We start from the raw sequence: 26,973 nt of genomic DNA, 5'->3' as shown, positions 1-26,973 counted from the left end.
TTTTTTTTTTGTTGTTTGTTTGTTTGTTTGTTTGGGTTTTTTTTTTAATAGTAGGTGACCTTCTGGAGGTATATAAGAAAAACAAATATCTTAAAAAAATGTAATCTTAAATATTTCAATTATTATTAGTTATGCAGTATGAGAAATATTGCCTCTTCGCATGCATTATGGTTTGAAAATTGTGAAGATTTCATTTCATCAAAGATGAAACACAATTGTAGGTTTGTTATAGAAGCAGTTCAGCTAATATAAGGGGTTCTTGTATAAGTCCATGTCACTTTTAAAACATCTTAAATCACTAGGAAAGTGGGCCTCTCCCACAGCAGCCCATCTTTGCTGATGCTAAAACACCATTGTGTCATGAGTCTTTTTAGGGATTTTTAGTGAGAGTTATTAGCAATGTGTCAAATTTGGTAATTTTGGGTGAGATACAAAATGTTGCATCTATACCTAAAAGTTGTAAAAATTTGAGGGGTCAGTCCCATGCAAAGTGAAACAGAAAAACATAAACATGAAATCTGTATTTCCTGGAGTTCAGTCCTACAGCTCTATTTGTTGGACATTTAGACAGGTAAGGGCAGCACAACTAGGTCTCCCATTCCCAGTAGCACAGGTAAAAGAGCACCATCAAAGAGGAAGCATGCCATGCTTAGGGACTGGGGAAAAGCTTGGCATGAGCCCTGCTCTGTGTTTGCTTCTTCAGTAGTAATATGGATCTGTTAAGCTGGGAGCCCTTACCAAAGGTCTGTTTTTACCTGCTTTCAAGGTCACAAGGAGTCATGGTGCAGCATCCTTGTGAAATTGGCAAGTGCCTTTGAATGTTGCTGTGTGATCTGAGCTCCCAAATTATCCCCAGCAGCAGTCTGAGGAAAGAGACCTCAGAAATGGTGGAAGTGACATAAATCCAGGCATTGCAGAGCAGGGAGAGGGTGCAAAAAAACCAGAACAGATTTTCAGCTAAACTGCTGTAGCTGTGACCTGTCAACTGGATGCTAGTTTCATCAGAACAGATGCAAAAGGCATGTCTTGCTGCTTTATTTTATGCAAGCATTGCTTATCTGGATTCAGTCTGTAGAACAATGATTGCCAAAGCCTTCACTAGCAGAAAGCTTTCAGTGTGTGTACTTTGGCACCTGGCAGCTAGACTGTACCAGATGAAAATCACAATCAGTGCCTTTATCGGTATGACAAATAAGAGAATGCAAATCTCTCCTTTGTTCCTTTGCATACTTGTCTGTGCTGTAACTCTAAAGGACCCAGCCTCAATGGTGGTGAGAGGGAGCAGGTGGGATAGACATCATTGCAATTCCCACCTCAGACCCAACCACTTGCCACCCTCCCAAATTCATGGTATCTGTCAAGAGAAGATGACTTGGTGCTTGGCATCACCATAGTACATAGGGCTGGGAAACTTTTAGAAAGACATAATAGGAAAAGAAGTGTTACTCTGCTAAAACATATAAGGGTTCCCCCTGCTAAACAGATGCAGGCATTGGGAGCTGATGTACAGTTGGTACGTAACAAGATTGACAATTTTACCCTACAGTAAATTAGTATTGAATGTGTATCTCCATTGTTTGATGGAGAAGAGTTAGAGTACCCTTCTAATCACACAGCAGAAAGGTTATGCCTCTTCTATCAAGGATTAAAGTAATTACTCTGGCATTGTCACCAAATTCACACTTGGTTACATATTATCTCTTTCCTAAATTGATGCTTCAGTTTTAAAGGAAGAAAGTGGTTTGTAATATTTCTCTTAACTTGTGTAGTATTATTGTTGTAAATTATCTTCTTTCTCTCCCACATACAATGTGGTTGCCCCTGTTTTGTTGGGGATTTTTTGAGATACTTTAAGATATGAAGCAATGGAAAAATACAAACTCATATCAGTAAGTTTGCTTATTTTCTTACATACATTCTTACAGTCTCCTCATGTACAACATTTTTCAAGCACTTCAGTCTTAAGATTAATTCAATTAATGTATGAAGTTGTATGAATTTTGAAGAAACATTTTATGTATGCAGAACTGGAACATGTTTAACTTTTACACCTTTAGTATTTAGTACCTCCAGTATTATGTGAAATTGTATTTCATGTTGGTCAGAGCTCATTAATAGCCTCCTGATATTCAAAAATAGAAGAAGCAAAAATTAAATGAAGACTTGATCCTTGTCATGTGCTACAACTTGTTTGAAATGCACTGACCAGTATTAGTCTTAGAAATTTATTTGATAAAGTAAGAACAAATTTTGTAGCTGGTCTTCTAGATACAGACTTTTTGAAATGTGAAATTTCTGTTGTATTCTTTCCAACAAATTCAGAAATTGGTGCCTGAGGTATGTAGAAAGGAGAGAAAGAAACTGATTTGCTCCTGTTCCCCCTTTGCTGGCTCTCAAATAGTTTTTAAGTAGAAATTAGAGAGAAGGGACAAATACAGTAAGACTGAAGCACATTCCTATCAGTTTAATCTGCATTGTGGCTGTAATTTAAATGAATGTTGGCATGGCAAAGGTAAGTTAGTGATTCCAGACTAGTCCCTTGCAAAATGGCACAGCACCATGAATGGAGGAGTGGCTGGGGCCAATTTCTGTATTTCTAGCAGACATGCCAAGGGTTGAGGGAATTTCAATGGGACTTCTTCCCACATTAGTGTTGTGATGATTTGTCTGGCCTTTTTCCATGTGATGTCTGACTCGTGCATGTTTTCATGCAGGACAGCCAGCCTGCATTTAGTTCTGTAGCATTTCAAAAGATCAAGTTAAAAGATTGAAATTGCCTAGCCCAGGCATCTCACAGTTATGTGAGCTGATGAATATTATTCCTAATAAATAATTAGCTGAACAAATTATTGCTGTTGGTGCTGTTAACCTCAATGAGACCTGTAATTCCTCAGCATTCTCATGCAACAAACTTCCTGCTTCCAGATTAGAGTTGTACCTGTGGTGCAGGCCCTAAAAAACATGGCTTTCTAGATCCATTCTGGAATATATGGGGAATTTTCTCTATTTTTGGTAAAGAAAGAAGATTGTGAGCTACCAAGGAGAAAATGACTGGTTTTGTATGCCTGAAGTGCACTCTCAACATTAGAAGAAAACAAAACAATTTAAATTGCAACAAATGAAAATAAAAAACCCAGGCAAACAAATTCCCAGACAGGGCCTGCAGTTATGCATACTAATATTTGTGTTGTCTTGGAATATTGGTGCTCAGTGCTGCCAGTATTTGTTCTTAGGAACCTTTTAACAATAGATGACTGATATCAGTAGTAGTTTTTTAGTAGGAATTCCCTGGAGATCTTAGGGTGGAAAAGAGAGCAAATTTTGCTTTGGTAGAGAGAAGCAGGGGTACTGGGATCTGATTTGGCTTTATATCAACTGTAATAACCCACAGTCACTGTGGTAAAGAGCAGTAGTTGGTTGTATGTGTCCTCCTTTTTTCCTCTAACCATTCATGTTTGTTGTTCAACCACAGAGGGTTTTAGAAAATGATGAAAATGCAGATGAAGTGAACGAGGAAGAAGATTTGGAAGAAGATATTCCAAAACGAAAGAACAGGCCTAGAGGACGGGTAAGTGGAGAGTTTATTGGAATGGAAAGGAAGGAAGCAAACCTCTGCTTTCTAGTGTTTATTTCTTATGTGTATTATGTATGCAAAGTATTTATTCATGAATATATGATAGTGATAACACTATAGGTAATTTTCAGTCATATCTAATAGATTTTTAATATTTTTTCACTTTACTTTTGTGAATTGCTGTGAAAGAAAAGGACTATTTTGAGAGTAAAAATGTGGGGGAAATTTATTTTAGTATTGTATTTACAATTGTAATGTAAACTGTAATAACTATGATGACATCCTGCTATTACAATGCTCCTTAAAAAAACCTTTACTAATTACAGAAAAGCAGCAAATACAGTCATGACAGCCAAAAAAATATTAATAAAAGTAACTTGAACTGTGTTAATAAGTTTTGCAGCTTTCTCCAGGGTAGCATTTTGTGGCTGACACTGGCTCTCTTGAGCCCATGGCAAATCTTCCATTTGTTTGAAAAGGGAAATATTTTATCTTTAGGGGACTCTGTGTCCCTTCTCTTACCTAAGATGTCTTCACAATTCATCAGGGTACCAGTTAAGTAATGAGGCCAACATTTTGAACTTGGAATCAACATTTTCAATTGTGGGCCCATAAGCTAGGCATCTAAATAAACGTGAACACAAGTCTCAGAAGTTTTGAGCATTTTCATCTCTCTTTGGCTCCAGTGGATGCTGCAGGGGCACAGGAGCTCCAGATGTACCTTTTGATGTGTTTATAGAAGTCAAGCAAGAAGGGCCACATTTTTGGCCAAATGAGCAGAATATAATAGCTTTGAATAAGAGACATGAAAGCACATTGAATACTTGCAATGTACTTATGCATCAGACCCTCTCTTTTGGTTTCTTCTTTGGTTGTTGTGTTGTTTCAGTTTTCTGCTCCTCTTTATTTTGGAGCTTAAGTCCTTTAATATAAGATCAAAGCACTTTAATAATTGGATAAGTATATATTTCATCTTCCTTATTCTCAAAATCACCTGAACCAGTTTCTTTCTTTCTTTCTTTCTTAGCCAAAGACCCCCACCTGGAAAAAAATTTTCCAGAAAAATGTAAGTTTCAGAAAATTTGTGTGAACCAGTAACCAAAACCAGGAGATAGAATCAATACATGCACATAAGCTTGACTGTAGCAATCAACTAATATTCCAGGCTAACAACTCTTTTCTAATAAGTTGCTCTCATGTAAATTGCACATACTGGTTAGGGTGAGTGAAAGGGAGTGAAGAGCTAGAAGAGATATATTGCTCAGGAGAAGGGGATTTGGTGTATTCGTATGTCCCAGACCTGTACAAACAAAGTTCTGAAGTTAGTGTTACATGCAAGGTTTTGCTTCCCTGTTCAGGAAAATGTTACAGAATTTTTTCTCTGTTACTGTAAGGAAAGAGTTGGAGCATACTAGATGTCCCATTCATTTTGAAGCATACATTTATGTTTTATTTTATGCCCTAGAACTTGCCCCCTATTAAGTACAGGAGCATCAGGATTGCTTGCTTTTTTCTTGCAACTAACTCCTGCTCTGCTAGTGCCCTGGCTTCTTTCAGCTAAAAAGAGAAATCTGAATAATGCCACATATTTCAAGCAAATTTTAGTTTTATTTGATGGCATCAATAACCAAAGCAAAATGTGGTAGAAATTAGAATTTCAAAATTGGGGCCAGGTTATCTAGCTGCTGAAAACTGGTAAGCCTGAATTGCATCTGGTCACAAGAGCTTTGCCAGTTTCCTAAAGGCAGCCCTTTTCTAACCTGACTCAGTATAGGGAATTGAGGCTAAGGATTTAAAATTAGGTGACATGAAACCTAGGCTGCTCTTTGTTTCTGGGAAGGACTTGGTTAGGGTATTTTTAGATGGCAGAAGTGGAGAAGGACATGCATTGGAAACAAGATCCTGTGGAGTGTGACCTTTGGGGATTCAGAGGAGTGAGAAGGACTAACAGCATAAATGCCAGATTAATGCAACAGAACTATTGCTCTGGACTTTCCAAATTGCACATGCCCCTTCCTTTCCCTGCAGCATAATTTTATTTTTAATCCCGAACTCTCCGTCTGTCTTTTTGGCTACTCTCTCTGGCTGCTTCAAGGTTGCTGGGCCATGGGTCCAGGCCTCACACATCAAGTCTTGTAGTCTTTGCTGCATCCTGTCAGGAGAATAAAGGCAGCCATGGATGACTGAATTCAAGAGCCTGGAGCACAGACAGCAAGCATGGGGCATTCAGTTTATTGCCTCTGGGGCAGCTGCTTGGTTTCCTGTCCCCTCAGGGCTAGCCCATGAAATCATGGGGGCATAGGAAGGACACTGAAGGTTGAAGAGGTAGATCTACAGAAATATTTTTAGTGTTTTTGCAGGACAGGGGCAATGTGGTAAGAGGTGGCAGGGTAGTTTTCTAGGAGATATGAGATGTACGCAGATGCACCTGCACAGATTGTCTGCTCATCAGCTGGATATCCTATGGGACAATTTCAAAGGCACCAAGCACACTTAGGAGCCCAAGTCCCATTGAAAGTCATTGACTTGAAAAATCTCCCCCTCTGTGTTCATTGCATGAAAAAGTGTATCCGACACGTGGTCATGACACGTGGTCATGCCGTGCATGAATGCTGTGCCCCAGCATTTCTGTTGAGAACAGTTTGAAATGGAACAGCTGACTGTAAGACTAGCAAAATTCCGAGTAACAAATCCTAAATTAGTATCATATTCTGAAATGTACCTATGTAAAATAGTACCTTCTTACTCAACAGGTATGTTCCCAGAGTGTGAATAGAATCAGAGCTACTGACTAGTGACAAATATAAGACTTTACATCTTTTTCATAGCCCTGAAAAGCCAACACAGCTGGTAAAATGGGGAAATTGCATCCTAATCTGGCTACCAGCAGAAATATTTATAAGGACAAATCACTTGTCTATGTGAAGACTCCCTGATGAGTTGAGGGTTGTGGAGGAGCTGCCATGGACTAAAATGCAGCTTGCAGCACATTTAGCAGTAGTAAGGGAAGAAAAGAACTAGCCTGGGATTGATTTCATTGCCCAGAGGGGGTTTAAAGAGCTGGCAGTCAGAAAGAAAATAGTGCAGACTAGTAAGATGATTTTATATGATATGGTCAGTAAAGAAGCTTCCACCAAACAATTGTTGCTGAGGCCATTTCTAGGGTGAAACTGCTTTTCAGTTCACCCTTACAAATCTTGCTCTGCACATGTGTGCTGGACTGCACAGAGGTCTTTGCAGAAGGCAGAGTTATCCTTGTCATACATAATAGTATTTACCCCATCCAGATAGCTTCAAATCCATGTCTTTCCTTTGGGACTGTATTAAGAGTTAGACCTGAGCAATCCCAGGGAAATAATATGTGAAGTTTTTATAAATCCCTGTTTTGACAGACTTTGTCAGGCCAGTGTAAAACTGTTCCTTATTCTCTTTAGATATCCAGTGGAATACAGTTCTAATAGTGCTAGTTCTGTTCCAAGCTCATAGAAGAGGGATGGAGTTTCTATGGTCCCTTTATGGCTGGGTGCAAATTTTCTCAGGATTTCCACACCTTCTTCAGCTTTACCTAACAAAGCTCTGTCCTTTTCTTATTTTCACAGGAAAAGGCTTGCAGGATTTGAGTCAGGTGGCCTTGTGTAGAGTGAGAAATATGAACAGCTTAATAAGAGAAGCAGCAGAAGTGATTGTCATTTTTTTCCAGGAATAGAGTAGTTAGCAGAATTAATAAAGAGCTATTTAGCCATCCACCTGTGATCACTTCCTCAAACAAAGATCAAGTCTAAAATTATTGTCATTTACAGACTGTACATTAGTGAACATGAAAGAATTGAAGGCCTTGGCTCAGTTCCCAGTTTCACATCACAATTGCAGCATTGGACAGATATGAGCTGTTTCCTTGTTGGCATCTCAGCTGAGAAGGGTCAGGATTGAGTAGTTTTGATGCTGAATTCCACTCTCACCCCTGGAGCTCAAGACAGAGCAGTCTGTGCTGTGAAGAAACAAAGTTTTTCAGTTTCCATAGCTGCCAGTATGGTCCATTTTAGAAACAGAGAACTGCAGAGAGATATTTCTGGGTAATTTCTGTTATTGCAGGTAGCCACATTATCTAATATTTTCCACTAACTGACCAAAGCTCCATTTTATAATTAGCCATGGTATCTTTGTCCTAGAAGGCTATTTTAAAACACTGCTTTTCAGTTAGAAAACAAAACATAGCAACATAAACAATGCCCCTTTGAAAATACTGAAGGAAATAACTCGACCTCTCTTTTATTTGTGGCCTTTTTCTGGCTGATTTAATGTTTGTATATATCCTTCAACACCTGTTCATCTATTCATTCGTTCATATTCAGTTCAGAAGGTATTTGAACATCTTCAGAAATGGATGTGTGATGATACTTGACTGAATATGTGCTGGCAGTGACCTACTGCTATGGATGAACAGCTTGAGCTATCTGTGGAGAGGATCTCCATTGCTTTACAAGGTCCATTAACATAGAGCACATCTTAGGAGATGGAGGGTCAAGACCACTTTGAAAAACCTGTATGGAAGCTGAGGATTTGTTTAGTTTATACTGCACATCTTTCATAGGAGGGTGTGGGGTGCAAGGAGACCTGGGGGGTGATGGAAGAATGCTAACATTCCTCTTGTCCTTGCAGGCTCGGGGATCTGGAGGTGGCAGGAGACGGAATGATGCTGCCTCCCAAGATGATCATGACAAACCCTATGTTTGTGACAGTAAGTAGCAACCAGACAGCTTATTCTGCTTCCAGCCTGGTCCTACCAGCTCAGTGCACTCAGGGCTTCATATATTACAGCAAAAGATTCTGCTGCTCTCTGACTTGCATGTTTGCCACCTGCTGCTGATGCTCTTGGTGTTTTTGCATGAAGGAAATAAAATTAAGTTCTCGGCAAGACTCCACTTTCCTTTGCCCTTTAATAAATCATCTCTTTTCTTTCTCTCTCTCTTTTTCTGGCTTCTCTGCCTTTTGTATTCTTTTCACCCATGTAAGTTTCACCCTCTATTTCTTTCTCTGTTTCAGATAGTTACAAACAAAAGCATAACTCAAAAATCTCCGACAAAGGTACTTCACCCTTGTTGTGTCTCTTGATATATTCAGTGATTCTCTTCCCTTCAGTCCTTTTAAAATCTCACTGGACTAAATTCTGAAGTCTTATCCCTCACCAGATGTCTTGTGGCATCATCAAAAGCTGAGCCCTTCTAAGAAACAAAATAACATCTTGAATGCTTTGTTTTGGTACATATTCCCTTGAATACAGTCCTGCTGTTTGGCATCTTGCAGTTGGACAGCAGGTGAAGCAAGGCATTGTCTGAATGGAAAACTTATACTAGAGCCCAGCATCAACACTGAAGGAGGGTACCAGAGTCCCAGTATGAGTGAGGAGTCTAATATTTGTTACACAATGGTTTGGGTTTTTTTTTTACAGTCTAGTCCTTGATGCCTTCCTTCTTTTGATATTCTTTTTTGCTTCATTTCTGTGAAGGGCACTTATCTTACCCACATATTTTTGAGATATCCCATCTTAAGGCTTACTCTAGAATGTACATCCAATTGTAATTTGTGCTACCAGGTGCCTTCTAGCCTGTAAGAAAATAACCTAAAAAAAGTTAATAGAAGTAGGAGAATAGCAGATCTTCACTTCTGTGATCCAAATCAGCTGGTTTTGAGGACAACTAGAACCCCCTTTTCTATTATTTGCCTGTCTTGCAACATTACCAGCCTTAAAAGAATAACTCTTGCTATCAATCTTTGGGGGTATTTTCTGCTGATTTTTTAAAAACGTGAGGAAATAAGGAGCTTGCATGGTGAATAAGAGCTATATTCCATGTGATGAAATCATATTCTTGTATGGTGAGACCAGGTGACTGTATGTGCCCAGAAATGGAAAGACTTGCATATGAATGGGACATGACAGATGATAAAAACATGGTCAAGGAGGAAGAGCCCTTAAAGTTATGAAGAGTCAGAAGACCTATGCTGTGGTTAAATAGCAGTCCTAATGCACTGGAAGAACTAAAATGTGTCTTCTAAGACCTCCGAGAGCATAAGATGTATCTTGCTGAAATCCATGGGTTTCCTTTGCTGGTATATGCATATCTTTCTTTATCTCTTTTCTGGAACATCCTTCTAAATCCAAGGACACTTGTCAGTGGTGGTCATTTTGAACATGATGACTCTATATTGTCTGGTCTTGCACTGCTTTTGGATTTTACCGAGAGCTCCCAATATGCATAGCAGTGATTTGCACAGAGTAGATTAACATTGAAGATATCAAAGCAGGCAGAAGAAATCTGGCCTGAAGTCAAGACTCTCATACATTGTTGTATTGACAGAATTTGCCTTACAATTTGGCTTACATTTTGGAGCATAAATTTCGTCTTTAGTGTTGGAAATATAAACTTTTCCTATTTCATTTGGCTGACACTTTTCACTTTTAGGAAACTTACAGTTACAGGTGAGTCATAAGGAATTTTGGACTCCAGACTTTGCACAGTGACTTCTCATTTTCCACTGTAGCTAGCTGAGAAAAGGGTTATATGACAGCAGAACTCTTTTATCTGAGTGTAAAGCAGAAGGGAAGAACTGTCTCAGTTACAATGTCATCATTCTGAAGAATATCCTGCCCTTGTTAAATTTCTATACAAACATGACATACCATTAATTATGAGTAATTGGCCTGTTATCCTGCTTGGGTGGATTCTTGGATTAATTTTTTTCTTTGAAATTATGTGATGAATATTTTTATAGATATAACTCAATCTAATTGTGGTAGGTTAGAAATTGGTTTTCAGTACTCCTTGTGCAGATGTTTTGGGTAGATAAGTTTGTTTTACATGGAAACATGAAGGTGAAACAGTGTATGCATTTCCTGTTTGGGAAAGCATTATTCCCTCAATCGCATTATTGGTATAAATAATTAGCTTAATGGGCCAACAGTTTGCTTTTTCTGTAGTTCATTTAATTTGCCTCCAGGTTGCTTTTTCTGCAAGTATTCTGATATTCGAGTTTTGAAAATGACCAGAGAGAAGAAAGCATAAACACAGCTAATCCAAATTAATTTTCTTATAAAACTGCATGGGCACAAAAAAGATTTGTGGTCAAAAACTGCTTTGCCCTTTTATCATATTTACACATTCATATTTATGGTAAACAAGAATATATCAACAGATCTCATCAATTATAAAAGGGTTTTAGAAAAAAACTAGGCTGTGTGTCAGTAAAATGATGCAAGAGCGATGCCAAGTGGCACTGCCCCTTGTGCTGGAAAATAGCAATGTTATCTCTGAAAAGACCTGCCTTTTTCTGTAAGAGGCATTCAGACCTACATCAGTATAAAACTTGGTCCCAATATTAAAGCTGCCTGGAAACATGCAATTTCTATGTGGTAAAGGTTTTCAAAGCTCAAAATATTTTGTCCTCCTGTGTTTTTAAGAAGAGGTGGTTGGATGCCTGTTTTGTGGAATGAAATACTCTGAAATACTTCAGATGTTTTTATTGAGCATATACTGCAGTAGAAGTTCAGAAAAAAATATTTGATCAAAGCATCAATAAAATTGCTAGGATAATCATTAAATGCATTGTTTCATGACATCACCAAGTAGAAAACTTGGGGGTCAGATTTTCAGCCAATTGCACTGGATAGTGCTGTGCTTTGAGCTGCCTTGGGATAGCTTCAATAACAACAGTGGCAGGCAAGCCTGGTGGGAGATGGGTATAAACTGCATATGGTAACATAGCCAAATGGCTTAGCAGTCCCAAAAGTATCTTGAGCACGTGGCAAAGAGCGGCAGCAGGTGCCTCAAAGAAGAGTGGAAAGTAGAGTTTGAAAAACAAAGCAAAGCCTCTGATGTCAAGCAAGAGGAAGGTAAACCACCACCACTGCTCCTGATGAACAGGGCATGTGATTTTTAAAGGAGGGACAGAGTGAATGAATTAATTAATACCTACATGTTTAATAAGAATTCATGTTATTTCACAGTCACATATTTAGCTGGGGAATCATTGTTCCTACTGAGCAGTCTTCTTAAAAATCCTTCTACTATTTTAATTGTGTTTATTATATACTACGTACTACTTTTTCAAAAGTAAAACCATCTCTGAATTTGTATCTAGAAATTTGTATTCTGGTTTAAAAGTTGCAATCAGTTGTAGCACTTGAGTTCCATGATTCCAAATGTCTACTTCCTTTAGCCAGAGAAGTTAGTCTGTGCTGAATCTCTGCAAGTAATTAACTTTCCTGTTGCCCCTCCTCACTTTTATGCTTTCATTCTCAAGGTCCCATGGAGACATGGGACTATGTACAGACTTCCACCTTTGTTTTCTCTATGGAAGATTTCCCTTGCCCACCTCTAAAAGTAATTATTTCTTTTCCTTTTACCAATATGTCCTCATCTCCTTTTAGTTTTATTCCCATATAAACTCCTACTTTAGCATAGCAACTTATATTTGTATTGTATCCTTTTTTTGTAGTCCTTCTGAGACTGAACTGTACATTCAGATCCATTCCTTGTGCAAAATGAGCATTGAATTAAACCTTCCTAGGATCTCTGATGGATCAGTGGCTAACGCAAGATTGTATGTACCCAGAGACACTGATCTTGTAGTATTTTGTAGAAGTTGATTCTTTCCTCAAGAACTTAATTTCAAGGTTTCTCTAGTTATTTACCAAATTCTCTCCGCTGAAGTCCAAGACTAGCAGTCCTTGTACTGTTCTCAAGGGATCACAATGTCTTCTATGTCTGTAAACAGTTACTGGGACTTCTTTCAGCTGTGTTTTCTTCAGCTCTCCCTACTAAGCTTGCTTCTTTCATGTGGAAAAACTCCAAAGGGCCTTTTTAAAGTAGTAGTGGCCAGAACAAAGTTTAACGTGCTGTTCTGAGGATAAAAGTATTTCTGAAGATGAGTGGTTGATAGATTTACTTGTACTTACAATTACTTTTAGAAACTGGATTTAAGCAACTTGCTCTGTTATGTATCCCTGAGAGGCACAGAGATGGCTGACATAAGTCATCAGTATTATTCAGTTATTCAGGTTATTCAGTAATCATTTCCTGGTATTATCCTTTCTGGTGAATCCCTAAATAGATAAGCAGTAAGATCTAGAAAAAGATGCTTGTTCAGATAAACTCAACAAACAACTCTCCCACCATACCTGGTATTCTTGGCATCCATTGACTACATTATTGGTAGAAAAGACAAAATTAGATAGGTAAGGACATTTAAAAAAAATTAAATACTGAATAACATAGATGTTGAATAGAGCACATGGTAAAAGCGGAACAGAGTTTACTCTGGCAGTTGAACATTTTCTGCTCATGTAGGATATTTGTTTTCTCCTTTGCTCTGGCACGAACCCAGGTATTGAAATGTGCACAGCTGTATTGTTGAGCTGTGCATGTTTTGGGGTTTGAACTGGGGTTCAGAGTTACTGTGATCTTAATACAGCAGCTAGATTCTGGGGCTTGTCCTTGTTCCTGTGAAAGAAGGGCTATTTACCTCCCTATTCTACCTGCAGAAAATTCTCCATGGAATGGGTTAGTAAATAGCTGCTCTTATACTACAGGTGTATTGTGTGACAGTGCTCGTCAAAGAGGGATGAATGTAAAGTCTTTCCATCAGTAGAGGTCAAAAAGCTTTCACAAAGCTTGAAATCTCTAGATGTGCCAGAATTTGTACACAACTGTAACAGGGGAGAATATATTACCAAACCAGTGCAAAACAAGGACAGGGGGGTTGTTTGACACTTTTTTTTTTTTTTTTTTTTTTTTTTTTTTTTTTTTTTTTTTTTGAGTGGAGTGAATGGTAGGACAGGAAGATAACTTTGAGGAATGACTGTCTGCCAGAAGTTAACTCAAGATATAGTATTTGACACAGCGCAGATGTGAACAAGGAACAGGAGGCAACAGAGAAAAGCAAAGAAAGACAATGAGGGGGACAAAATTCAATGACCAAAAAAAAAAACCCCTCCAGAACTCCTCCAGTTTCCTGTTTCCACTGAAAACATGGATTGTTTCCTTCTGTCTCATACTGGTGACAGATTGTGCAAAATGTATGTGGAGAGCTGGCTGGAACACAGCTCACAGGCTGCCAAGGACCAAATGTGTAACTATTTCAAAATGACAGCAACACAGCCATTAGATATTTGATGAGGAAGTCTTTTAAGTCATAGATTTCAAATCCCCCTTTTAACAGGGGAAGTATTTTATATGAATATTAATCATCAAGAAATATAAACTGAGTGAGAATTTGCTTATCCAAAGAATTGCAGGGTGCTACAGTCCAGAACATAGAAGAGACCTCTCTTTTGTGAAACACTCAATGCTTGCAATTACACTGTTCCCCCCCATAATGCAGTTGTGTAACATCTTAATATCAGTCTTCAAATTTGAAGGAAAGTAAGGTTCATCATAGGAGACTGTTTGGTGGCCTCATAAAAAAAAACTCTCCGTCTTCCCCATTTGTGACATTTGGTCTGCACTGCTGTATTACTACTTATTTACCCAGCTTGTTCCTAAGGCAGCATTCACATCAGCTCATAGCAAAAATATATCCTTTGAATGCAGGAGGAATTGGAGTGGGTTATGTTCTACAAACTCCCACTGTTTTTATTGAGCTTGGCCACCTAATTAAAGATCAAGTCAACTTCCCAGTGTTGAGATTCAGGATGAAATCTACCACATGCAAGGATGATGAGCCTATCCAGCAAGGGAAATTGAAGATAAAAAAGTCAAAGCTGCTGAAAGGAAGGCCACTGGACAAAGTTTATGAAAGGCACACTCTCACTTGCTATGTGTGAGCTGCATAGTGTTAAAAACTAATCAACAGCATGCATTTCAGACTGGGAGAACCAGTTCTCATTATGCTTTTGTCAGCTCTAAGAATGAGAAAGATGTGCTGTAAAGCACTAGTGTGGATGCTGTAACTCATGGATTCCAGTCCTGGTAATGAAAAAAGATCACTGTGTGGGCAACTCAGCCCCTCTGTGGTTCTCTTTTTTCATAACTGAAATGAGAATAGTATTTCCCACTCAGGAATGTGGAGGAAGATTAATTAATGTTTGAAAAGCCAGTCTGCAGTGGGAAGAGTTATATAAGAGCTAAGTGTTTATTAATGATCACCCTTTTATAGAAACTACTTCTTAGCACAGTGGTACAATATATTAGTAAAATGTGCTCTTATCTGAAAAATAAGAGATTTGGGTGAATTCAAGAAGATTCAATCTGTTGGAGAAACCATGAAGTTTTGACTTAGCTTTCATTCTAGCAAAGTCTCATTGAAGCCAATGGTTCTTTTGCCTCACTGATATCATGACCCTTTTCCCCCTGCAAAAGTCTGATTTGTTTGAGGAACATGAAATCTCCACAGTTTCAATTCATGGCATTGCTTTGGACTCTTTTATGACACAAAGTGAATTTGAAAACGGGAAAAATCTAGACCAAGAACAAAGGCTGCTGGAACTGCAAATCTTTGGTCCTACAAAGGATCTGCTAGGACAATGTAAACCAAACTTATTTGCCTCAGTTCTGGTTATAAAGTCCTCCAAATCAATTTCTCACAAGGCGTTTCTGAGACTGCTGTCACTCTTGAAGACCACCTGCAAGTCCTCACAATGGAAAGGACTCAGCTGCAGAATTACTACTGCCTCAGCTCATATTGATAATTGTTTTTTCCTGGTGAGCTGATATTTTTTTGCTGAAGAAGGATGAGTCTGCAGACCCATCTGATTTCCTGTGTCATCCTTAACACCATACCTAAAATCCCTGCAGGATCCTGTAAGGAATGAAGTAAACACCACCCTTTTGGGACTTGCTGCAGGGAATGCGTTTCCTTTTATACGTTGATCACCTGACAGTGTCCTGGAAATAATTTGGCAGAAGTCTTTAAGCAGTATTGGTAATTCATAGAAATAGAATTATTTTTTAAACTTTCTTCTTCAAACACATAAAAGTAAGTGGGATAGAGTAGGATACTTGATGAGCCTATCCAGCTCATCTAGCAGATGGTCAATCAGCTAGAAATGTAAATCTCTTTCTCCATTCTAAGTAAAGCTGCAACATTTATGTAATTAGAGGAGGTTATGATTCTAAAAGAATTTAAGCAGTGAGCTCTTTCTGGGTTGATAATTACTTAAGTGTTATGCTTTTCCACTATTCAAAACATGGGGAAAGTCATACAGAACTGCTGATATCATGTTGTTTTGACTCTTGTTCAGCATCTGTTCCACTGCTTGTCCTTTGCCCTGCAGGACCACAGAGAAGGAGAAGTAGTTTCCCTCTCCAGAATGCACTGGAAGAAAACAAGGATGGTACTAGAAGAGGGAGTCTGAACTGATGTTTTGTGGAGAGCATGCATCTAACAACAGTCTAGTTCTTCAGAATGTCTGGCAATTGTGTTAGGTTTACATATGAAAAATGAAGCCAGATGCTTCAAATAATGGATGTGCATATCTATATGAGTATTTTATTTCTCTCAATATTCCCTCTTCCCTCCTGCAGGAGGTCTCATTTCTAAATCAAGGCCATTCAAAGACTTAAAAAATCTGTGACTAAGGACAGGACATATTGCACTTCAAAGAAACTTCTGTCTTGTTATGATGATTCTGTGATCATCAACTTGCACAATGAAGAAAACTGGGAAAAAGTATCCAATATTCCAGATCACTCATACATATCATGAGCTTGTTTTACATGTTTCTAATAAAAAAAAAGCATTTTCCTTGAGGGAGTTTGTAAATCAGTTACAAGAGATTAAAAATGAAATATATTATTGTAATAAGCTTTTATTTACAATTTTTTATAATTGGTTCCAAAAGGCGGAACATCAGTTGGTGTTTTCTGAGTAGTAGCAGAAAGGAATAAAATTTTAAGCTTTATTTATATGTAAATGAATAAACGGGATGAGGGTGGTCGTTGTGTGGTTTGTTTGGTTTTTTTTTTTTTTTTTTTGTTTTTGTTTTTTTTGTTTTTTTTTTTAATTTTTTAAAAATTTATTTGTGGAGTATTTGACATTCCCAGACTTGGGTGTCTGGAGGAAGTAAGTATCTATACATGTTGCAGGATACATATTGGGGCTGACTTAAGTTTTTAGGAGTGGATGGTCACTGTGCAGGACAGACTGCTGGACATGACATTTATTCCTGTGTGAAATCCTTGAGGTTAATTAAGGTAATAAAGTGACTGAAAATGTCTCTGGGAGGAAAAACTTGAAAGAAGGGCACTAAGCTTTTTGTCTTTGTTTTCTAGTCTTTAAAAATGGCAGTATTTGTATTTGGTAGACAAAATAGCTGTATAAAAGAAAATGAACATTCAAAGAATGCTTTGAAGATGAAAAGTGATAAATTTTTGAGACAATAACATGAATTAAAAACTCTATAGAAAATCAATTCATATGTAATGAATCCTATGAGGTTGCCTGCCCTTGCTAAGCTCCCTGTGAAAGTGTAGACCTTTCATCACCCCAAGTTGTTTGACTCTGTCCTTCATATCTGTTGACTTAATCCTAAAATAAATGAAAGTTCAGAAGCAGGATTCTCTGTCACATATTGTATTGTTCATTGGGATGCTGAATATGGAGTTTACCTGGGCAAATAAGTATCACTGCCACATGTTTTTTTTAGCAAGAAACTGTGGATTATTTCCATCTCCTTGTCTTAACTGGGAATCTGTGAATAAAGCTATTTATTAACCTTTTAGAGAAAGTATTTTAAAAAAATCCCAGCTGTTTCCTTTTTTCCGAGATCAGTAACGAAGAAAATAATGTTGTTTCTTCTCAGTCTTGTTCCTATTGCTGTGCACTGTGCAGCACCACCACTGGAACTGGCATTTCATTTAATTTTATGTGCAGTCTTGTTAATAATCTTAGCAGAGAGGATTAGGGTCTGTGATCTGCAGGGACTGAATGCATTTGCCTAGGCCTGTGAGAAGGACTGCTGGCAGCATGGTGGGAAGAAAGCTTGTTTGGAGACCTGCAGCTGTAGGGCTGCCTCGTCACCTTTCACCAGTGCCAGCTGGAAGGATTTTGGGCAGATGCATGGAGTGCATGGTGCTGTTCTCAGGGGAAAGGGAGCATTATTAGAGAGGATGCTGCTGTGGTTGTAGATCATACTGATGTTTCCATTCTCTCTTCCCCTCCCTCATATCTCTTTTCCCTCCAGTCTGTGGCAAGCGTTACAAGAACAGGCCTGGGCTGAGCTACCACTATGCTCACACCCACCTCGCCAGTGAAGAGGGTGATGAAGCCCGTGAGCAGGAGACCCGCTCTTCCCCTGTCCACCGAAATGAAAACCACAAACGTGAGTAGGATTTTCCCTTTGCCTTTGAGATCCTTTTCAGAGGTGTTACCTCCACCCTGTCTTTGCCCTGGGGAGGCTGGTGTTATTGCCTAGCTCAGTTGTGAGTGATTGGGACCTGGATGCTTGGAGCTAATCAGCCACAGCTCGCACGGGTGCTGGCTCAGCTAGTCAGAAATTCATTTCAAACCCAGCATTATCTCTGCAGCAAGTCACTTTTCCATTACTGCTCCTGTGGGGAGGAGGTGGCAAGGAGAGGGGGGAAAAGAAGAGATGCCCAACCTGCCCATCATCAAGCAGCCTCCCAGTGCCTCTTAGTAAGGATGCCAAAGAAATACACATCCAGTAGTTTCAGGGGGCTGCCTTTGTTTTGCCTTTAAATAAGAGATATTTGTCAATGTCTCAGTTTTTCAGAATGAAAATAACAGTACCTTTCTCCCTTATACCTTCACCTGATGCATAAACAGATTACCCTTAACTTTGCCAAAAGCTGCTCCTTAGTTATAGTTTGACAAAAGCTATGAAAACACATCAGTACTGCAAAGAGGAGAGCAGGAACGTGAAAGGAGAATGTGCCTCAATTTCCCACAGTGGTACAGCGCTGAAGGAGATCTAAGTGGTCTGAATTTTTATGTGATGAATCACATATGCTCAGTGTGAGCATAAGGTCCATCACCCTGTTAGACTGTCCCTTCTATGCTCCTTAGGCACAGAACAGGAAGTCAAGGATACTATGTTCTATTACTGATTTTTGCAAGTCACTAATCCCCTGTTCCTCACTTTTACATATTATGTGATGTTTGCTGTGACCTTGGGATTTGTGTAGATAGCTTTGTTCACTTTCAAAAAGTTATTTTGGATCAGCATATGACCTGTGTTATTTTAGTTCCCAGTAATAAAGCAATAAAATGCTTATAGGGAAAATATGCAGGAAAACACTTTCTAATACCTTAAAAACTGCAGGAAATATGGAAGTCGGAAAACATTTTCTTTCTAAGCAGTATAATTGATAATTGTCCTTAGGGAAGAGTGGGAGGGGGTTTCCTTCCTCCAAAGCATCTGCTACTAGCCACTGTCTGAGCTTGAAGGACTGTTTAGTGTGTTCCCATTTGGCAAGCTCTACGCTTCTGTCACTTTTATGCACTACCTTTTAGTTATTCACATGTTTGGTAGATTTGCAGTAAAAGTGATTTTGACTCCTCTAGCTGTTGATAAACTTGAGCTGTCAATGCACTAAGAGTGACTGCTTGGGCAGGCAGGGGAATGTCAGTGTTCACCCAGTAGCTTTTGTTTTCTTAGAATTTACATCCGTTTTGGGGCTTTTTTGATTGGTTGGTTGGTTGATTGGTTTTTTTCCTGTGCAGTAGTCAGTAATAGTTACATACCTGAGAGGAATATTGTAAATCTGTATTAAGTTAATATTGATAATGGTCATGCAAGAGATGCCCAAAAAAAGAAAGGCAGAGTCCCATATCCTGAATTCAGCTTGACATAGATGCTAAGGGGTCTCAGTCCTTGTGTCTGGTGCTTAGGAAATGATAGAAATTAACAAGAAGAGCTAGAAGACCTGTGGTAAGGTTAGGAGCAACTGACTTTGACCCATGATAAAAAAGGTGCATACTACACTGTGGGAAAGAGTTGCATGATAGCTGCTTGGGTTTGTGTTCCCCCAGAGCATGTGGCAAAGGGAAGCTGCTGATGCACAGATCCACAAGCAGGCAGAAATTTAGAACCATTGGGGTAAACCTCTCTGATGCCCGGATTCCTGAGTGGAAAGAATAACCAGCCAGGAGACAGTGAGCTATGGGCAACAGCCATGCAAATGTGCAGATCAGCCTTGGGGAAAGTCCCAGATGCTGGAAGGTAACCGTCCCAAATGGCTGAGCTGTCACAGTGGCTGTTTGTTCCTTTTTTGCCTGTTTGTTTGTTTAGAGCCTTGAGCTCAGATCCTGCATCTTTGCTCTTCCACTTGGCAATATTTAATTTATGCTGCCATTTATCTTCCATGTGAATGCTAATTGTCCACGTTGCTAATGTGCAGTCATTAAATGGTCCCTTTGTACAGAGGGATGGTGGGGACCCAGAGCATCAGATCCTTCCTCTCCCCTAAGAACTGCTAGGCATGTGTTATGAATTAGATTTGACAGGTCTGCAGCATCATAGGTCTCGAGCTTCAAGAGTCCTCACTGCATGGGCTTGGGGGTGGGGGTAGGTGGGGGGGAGGGAGGGAGGGAAGGCAAGGAGATGTTAATCCAAACAGCTAATCTGCAACCCACTGAGCAGGAGGACCAGAGATATGTGTAGAGTAGGATCTGGTTATTTGCTGAGCAGTGTGTCAGAGATATGAGCAGCCTGATTTAAAAAAGGCAAGGCAAATCAAACCGGCCATTTGGAATTCGCTGAGCCGTGGGAGGTGAGCACTAGGTCAGTAAAGTTCAGGCAGGCGGCTGCAGCATGAACTTCCTTCCTTTGTACCCGTGTCTCCTCTGAAGCTTCCACTCCTTGCAGAACCTGCAGTAACAGCAGCCCTGGTGATGCACAAGGGAGCAGGGCTTCTGCAGGATTCAACTACTGATGCCCTAACTGGTGCCAGATCAAGACCTGAAAGCCTCTTGTCTTTCTGCACATTCAGTCCCCTCTATTTCATGCACAGATGAATTTGAGTAGGCCAGAAAATTATCCAGAGATTGGAAAAGAGATGTAGATAGGAGCAACCTACCTAAAACTGAGACCCATTGAATAGGTGTGCATCAAAGAACTGGGACTGGCCCAAGTCCCACATCTCACCTCCTCGGCACATCTGACTGTCCTTGACTGTGTAGAAGGTTTGTCTGTTTACATTTCTTTACATCTCTCTCTCCTTCTGTTTTTTCTCACATATAGATTACCTGTTGCAACATGAAAGATAGTTCACCAGTCAACACCCTAGCCTGTGTTTTGTTTGAGCTTTAGTGGCTTGCTTTTTATGCTTTATCTAGCCCTTTGACACAAATAAATGTGTCCTCAGTGTCTAGTCTTGCCTCTGCCTATACAAACATTTATTTCTGATTTACTCTCTGATTTTTTTACCTGAGTATTGAACTGTGAAAAGGAAATTATAGAAAACCCTTTAAAAAGTCAACTTCCCATTTCCTTAACTCCACTGAAAAAATAAATGATCCCACACCATTTTCAGACTTCTTCTCTGCTGGCTTTTCCTCTACATGTTGGCACTGAGACCGTGAGATTTGTGAGCCCAGGCCTGCCACAAAACACCTGCTGTTTTATTCCATCTCTTTCCATGGGTACAGGCCAGCTCTAGGGGCAGCTGGTGCTCACAAATTTTGAGGCACTTCTGATATAGGAATTAGACTTCCATCTATTGAAATGTCTCTGTGAATGAGTGTACTAGTATAAATGCTCTTTCTTAATTCCTGGGAGAATAGGATAGTGTATCTACACGGAGAAAAACTTCCTTTCCTTTAAAGGAGAAGAGTTCTCAGTGACATTTTGCTGTGTAAAATGTTGATTGCAGGTGGCTGTGCAGAAAGAGCAACTGAACAGGATCTTACGCCCATAAGCACTTTGGCCAATGACAACCCTAAATGAAGTACATTGTGCTGAGTGCAGGTTGATCCATTGTGCAATGCATGTAGTTAAGGAGGATGCATTCCTGTGCCCTCCTGCTCTTCTGCTAGCTTAAGCATCTGCCCTGAAAAACCACCTCTGTACATTATTTCATGGCATCAGCCTGTTGTGCCCAGTTCCATCACAGATTTTATTATGTGGATAAATCTCTACTGGAGAGACCAGCCAAAGTTGTTTGTGTACTCTAAGCATAATTGGATACCCAGCCTCCAGAGATAAAAAATTAATGTGCTAACCTCAGTGTGCCTCCAAGCTGTCCTCCAGCTCCCCCACACAGTCATCTTTGAAACATTTTTATTTCCATCCAGGCAGGGGGCTGGCCATGAATAAATGAGGAGAGTCAGCCCCTCAGTTGGAGACGAGCTGTTTGTTCCTCTCCACAAGCAGCATCAATTTGAAAAGCTACATCAGGCCTACTTTTTCCCTGCCTCAGTGCTGATCCTTGCTGGGGCCATGGTGGGAGCTACTTCTGAATGCAAGGATGCATCAATGCCCTCCTTGCAACCAGATGCCCTGCAGCAGGTGCTTTTCAGTGAAAATATGTACATTACCTTGAGTTGACTTCTTAGTCATTTAATCTGTTTGGGTTTTTTCTCTTTTCAGAGTTTGTTTTCATAAGGAAAAACACTCAAAATGCTGAAAGAAACAGTAGTGACTGGAGAGTTTGAACTGTGTAAAGATCTCCCTTAAATCCTTTTTGCAGCTGTAAATTACTGAGACTTTTGTGTGTGTATTTTGCAATGCTGAATTAAAAAATAGATCAGTTGTTTAGAGTTATGGCATAGTGGAAAATCCCAAAATTGTCTCCTATGTAGATGGAGAGCTAATCTGCAACCCACTTTTTTTCTTTGTTTGTTTTGATTGGAGTCATGGGGTGGTTGTTTTGTTAGTTTGGTGTTTCTTTTCTATACTGCTTGGACAGGGACTAAAATGTTGCTGTTGATGTGCAACTGTCATTGAAGAGAAGTACCAAGTGCTTCTCAGTAGTTTATGGGAAAATATTTCCAATCTGACAAATTGGTTTTTGAAACACATGTGTTGCTTCAACAGCACATCAGGTCTTGATTTAGGATAGTATAATTAATGTATTTGTAGGGTTTTTTTCTTTTTCTACTATCTCTCTGCTTTTTCTGCCTTTTTTTTCCCCCTTCTTAATGTAGAATTTGAACCAAGTAAAATCCAAATGCTTTGACTGAATTTGAACTGAATAGATGCTCTCTGTCTTCTCACACTCCTCCAGTGAGTAATTTCCAGATAAAAGCCTACAATATGTTGCAGGGACCCAATTCATGGCACTGGCCATTCTCACCTGCATATTGAGGGATGCTGCCAGACAGGGCTGTATATTGGGCATTACAACACCTTCCTGAGGTGGGATATATTCCCTTAGCTGATGGGAATGATGTGCTTCAGTGGCCAGGTGCCACGTCTCTAGAGAGGTACCCCTTAAAGTCAGAAAATCTGCATGTTAAGAAGTCAGACTCTTTTGTCTGCCTACTCTATATCTCCTATTGTTTATCCTCATGAGGCACTAGACAGTTACAATGTTTTACTCCTAGCAGAGGGCTTTTGGCTGATGCTTTAGGAGTTCCTGCAGAAGACTCTATAAGGTCAGTGCACAGAAATTCTATTAAATGCTGCCTTAAGGTAGAAGAACACTGATTCCCTAAATCTACTGAATCCAATCAGTTGATGCTGTATTTTCCTAGCTGTACCCTCCAGCTACCTAGCTCACCTTACACCTCTTTCATTAGCTGTTCAACTTAAGGGCCACACTGATTCCTGTAAAAGAGATCATCAAATGATCTTCCTTTCCCTACACTTAGAGGCTTCCTCTGGCTTTGACAGATGTACCTCCTTCTCCTAGCACTTGTAGTGCTCCTTGGCTGCGCTTCTCTGTGAGCAGGGGCTGTAGGAAAGGCAAACCTTTCAGAGTTGCTAAAAGTTGTGCAAAAGCAACAGCTTCTTCTATCCCCACACTACCAGCTAACTCAAAAAAGGAGATAAAATCCAGTTACTAGAGAGACCTGGCAATACTTTGGGTGCGTGGTTTGCAGCACCTCTCAGTAGCATATCCTGCTTCTCTGGCTGCCAGCAAAGGGCATGCCCATCCCATGCGGAGGAGTGCAGCATGGGGAGTCAGAGCTAGTGGAGGCCATAGGGCTGTGCAGGCTGATTAGCACGACTCTGGGAACAGAACAGCAGCCATTTCCCAGCGTTACACCCAAGTTCCAAGTGTGTTTGGTAGAAAAACAGCACCACATCGACACAGATGTGCCGCCTCCGGCCTGCTGCAGGGGCCTGTATCAAGTGCCCCAACACTTCCCAGTTTCGGGCCAGCCAACATGCTTATCTCTGGTGCTAACAACAGAGTAAGTGACTGGCAGTTTCCTCTCATTCAGTTTGATTTACACTTCTTCCTGAAAAATGGCAATGAAAAACCCATGCACTTAATTCACGGTGAGGAGTCTGCAGAAATGGCTGCACACATCCCTACCTGGCTGTGTATGTGTGAGAGAGCAAGAGCCTTGAGCGCCCTTGAGCTGTGCGTGGCTTGCTCCTCACCACACCAGCAGTTGTGTTCTTTTACTGTTCCTCCCCAGGGCAGGGTCTAGCCTTGAGCACAGAAGCAGCTCCCTAGTCCAGCTCTCTGCCCACCATTGCTCGCTGTACCCAGCAATAACAGGGACAGAAGGGGCTGCATGCCCAGCCAGCCATCTCCCTCCTCTTCCATCAAAGAAAGCCACAGTCCAAGCACTGCTTTTCTTTTCCCTTCTCCTTAAAGCATGTTTTTATTTAATCATCACAGTGTAATTTCTCTCGTGAGCCTGCCTCCCCTGCACTGAAGCATTGTGAGCAGCAAGCAGAGGGGCCGCGCTGCGATTCCTTACACTGGAGAGCCGAGGCAGGCAGGTGGCAAGGCCAGCGCAGCCAGCCGGGCCCACGGTCACCATGGAGACGGGCCAGGCCTGCCAGGGAGGAGCGCTGGCAGCCGGGGGGGCGAGGACAGGCACATGGAGACATGGGTTGGGATTATCTGTCACCGAGGCCTCCAAGGGGCTTGATGACTGCAAGCGCAGGCTCTTGGCTGGCGTTCTCCTGCTCAGGCAGACAGACATTGGGCTTGCCCTTTGCCAGGGAGAAAAAGGGAGGAGCTGGAAAGGAAAACTGGCCCCTTCTCAGACAAAGAGTCTTGTAAATTAAACAAAAAAGCCCCACAAACTAAACACTAAAAAAAAAAAAAAAAAAAAAAAAAAAAGGCGCAAATCCACCCCTTTTCCTCCATCGTGAAATGCTCTGGCTTGACTCAGGCCTACATGCAGGGTCCTGTGGTCTCTATTGTGTTCTGAAGATTCTTGTTGCAAACAGAGTAAATGGCCTGATTCAAAGCCCTTTGAATTGAATTGAAAACCTCCAGTGTGCTTTATTGGTTTTGGATCAAACCCAGAAAAAATAGGTAAGAGCTGGACAAAATGTGCTAGGAAAAATCCCTTTGTGAATGCATGCATCTCTGACTGTAGCCAATTCACTGTAATCACTGAAATAAATGATGCACCCCAGCAGCAAGGCATGCACTCCATGCATTCTCCATTACCTTCCCAGCAATGTGCATATCACAAAAAACAGGGATAAAATGCTGCCAAACCTAGATGCATCTTAAATTATGGTTCATTATTGTGCCTTATTACCCACAGGCTGAAGAAATATATGTGACAGTGATTTTTTACCAAGGAGCAGAAAACCAGTATTTCTTTTAAGCACTGGTTCCACCTCACAAGTTTTTGAAGATTGTGATCCAAATAATCAAAATAATTTCACATAGAAATCAGAAAAATTGATAGATATGGGGTTCAAATATTTATTTGGGGGTTTGTTTGTATATATTTAAGGGTCACATTTTGAAGAAAAACTATTTAAAATATCTGTACTCTGAGTTTTCTATTTAAAAAACAGAGACAAGAATTCCTTCTTCTGAACTTGCCTTCCATCCAAGATATTTTCTGCAACCCTGAGAAGTAGAAAACTTCTACTTCTAATCTCTAAAAAGAGATTTTTATTGAGTCATGTGGCTCCAGGAGGTGATGTAGAAAAGAAAATTCCTTATTTCTTGATGTTATTTCATTATAAGCAGCTTGCTCTTATTATTAAACTGAAACTATATGGATGATAACTTACAGGGTTTTTTTGGTTTCTTGGGAGGGGCAAAGGGAAGTTAGTATTCTGTTTAGAGCCTCTGTCTTCAAAATCAAGAATGCATGTAAGGTATTTTATATATTTGAACTCAGTCAACTTGTTTAGTTTTCGGGTTTTGTGTACAGAACAAAGTTACTGTGCAATATGCTACATAATTTATGTAATTTAACGAACTTACTTTGCTAAAAGACTACTGTGAATGATGAGACCATATTTTAAGTCGTTCTTTATTCTGCTCGGCTTGTTATAGCTTCAAATTAACTTGATTAGACTGAGAAGAAAAAAAAAATTTTCAGAATAAGTGCATACCAAATTTATTTGGAAAGACTGACTTTATTTTCACTCTGCATCCTGTCTTCACGTGAATCACCTTTCAGGTGATTTCAGGTTCAGGGAAGCTATTATTTGAACTGTACAGATCTTTCCATGTGTCTCCTTAATCAATTTTTTAAAGTTTTTAAAGTTTTAAAGTATTTTTTAAAAATTGTGTACTCAATTTTAGGGAGATGTAGATGAAGACAGGGCTTTTGATGAAACCTGAAAACAACCCTAAGTTGAAATGGCAAGAGGAACTGATTTAGGTACACCTCCTATAAGCAAACCTTAGCTCAGGCAATACTCAAAGCTTCTCAGAGCTTTTGATCTGTTTTTGCAGTTTGCAATGTAAAAGAAAATCAGAAGAGTTTTGAGTGAGATAGGGCAAGGCCATGGCTGGTTTTCAAGTCTTTGCTTTAAAACAGTTTCTAATATGGGTGAGTTTTTTTGTTTTTTTTTTTTTTTTTTTTTAACCAAATCCTGGGATGCAGTCACCTGATCTAAATGAGTCACCTGTCTGCTAGGTAGTTATTTCTTGGTAGTTGAGCTGTTTTGCTTAAACTTGCACCTTCTATTTGTTGATCACCTTATGCAAAAAGTGAAAACCTAGTTAATTACTATGTCTCAGATGAAAAGCAGCAACATTACTCCATAGGAAATTAATTGTTTTTTCTTGTGAATCCATAGTTTATTGTTTTTGGGGTGAGATTAGGATTGGGCTTTTCCTGCACGATACCCTGTTCATGAAGATTACACGTTAAATCTTGCCATTTTTCCTTTGTTTTCTAATTCCTTCATCATTTGTTAATGACAGTAAAATAGAACTAGAAGCTCTGAGGATATATGCAAAAGAAGTTCCTTTGAAAGTAAGAACTCTGCCAACTGAAAATATCTTTATTCTCAAACCTTCTGTGATTTAGCCTGTGACTTAATTCACTGTATGGTAGTGATC

The 26,973-nt window shown here is 39.8% G+C and overlaps 1 protein-coding gene across 5 annotated transcripts in view; it reads left to right on the top strand.

The window, feature by feature from the left end:
* The window catches only part of DPF3 (double PHD fingers 3), a 154,286-nt gene that overhangs the window by 96,108 nt on the left and 31,205 nt on the right, over positions 1 to 26,973 (top strand). For 2 of the 5 annotated variants that reach the window (XM_041459920.1, XM_041459918.1), the window contains exons 5-8: positions 3,473 to 3,568; positions 4,602 to 4,640; positions 8,234 to 8,312; positions 17,751 to 17,888. In XM_041459920.1, coding sequence (XP_041315854.1) covers positions 3,473 to 3,568; positions 4,602 to 4,640; positions 8,234 to 8,312; positions 17,751 to 17,888 — 352 coding nt within the window. Of the gene's footprint in view, positions 1 to 3,472; positions 3,569 to 4,601; positions 4,641 to 8,233; positions 8,313 to 8,617; positions 8,660 to 17,750; positions 17,889 to 26,973 lie in introns of all 5 variants that reach the window. The other 3 variants (XM_041459917.1, XM_041459919.1, XM_041459916.1) reach the window with 2 other exon arrangements.

This window comes from Pyrgilauda ruficollis, unplaced genomic scaffold (assembly GCF_017590135.1).
Source record: "Pyrgilauda ruficollis isolate IOZ18807 unplaced genomic scaffold, ASM1759013v1 scaffold14, whole genome shotgun sequence".
Lineage (NCBI taxonomy): Eukaryota > Metazoa > Chordata > Aves > Passeriformes > Passeridae > Pyrgilauda > Pyrgilauda ruficollis.
Note: the sequence above shows the minus strand (reverse complement) of the source record. Positions and strands in the feature narration are given on the sequence as shown.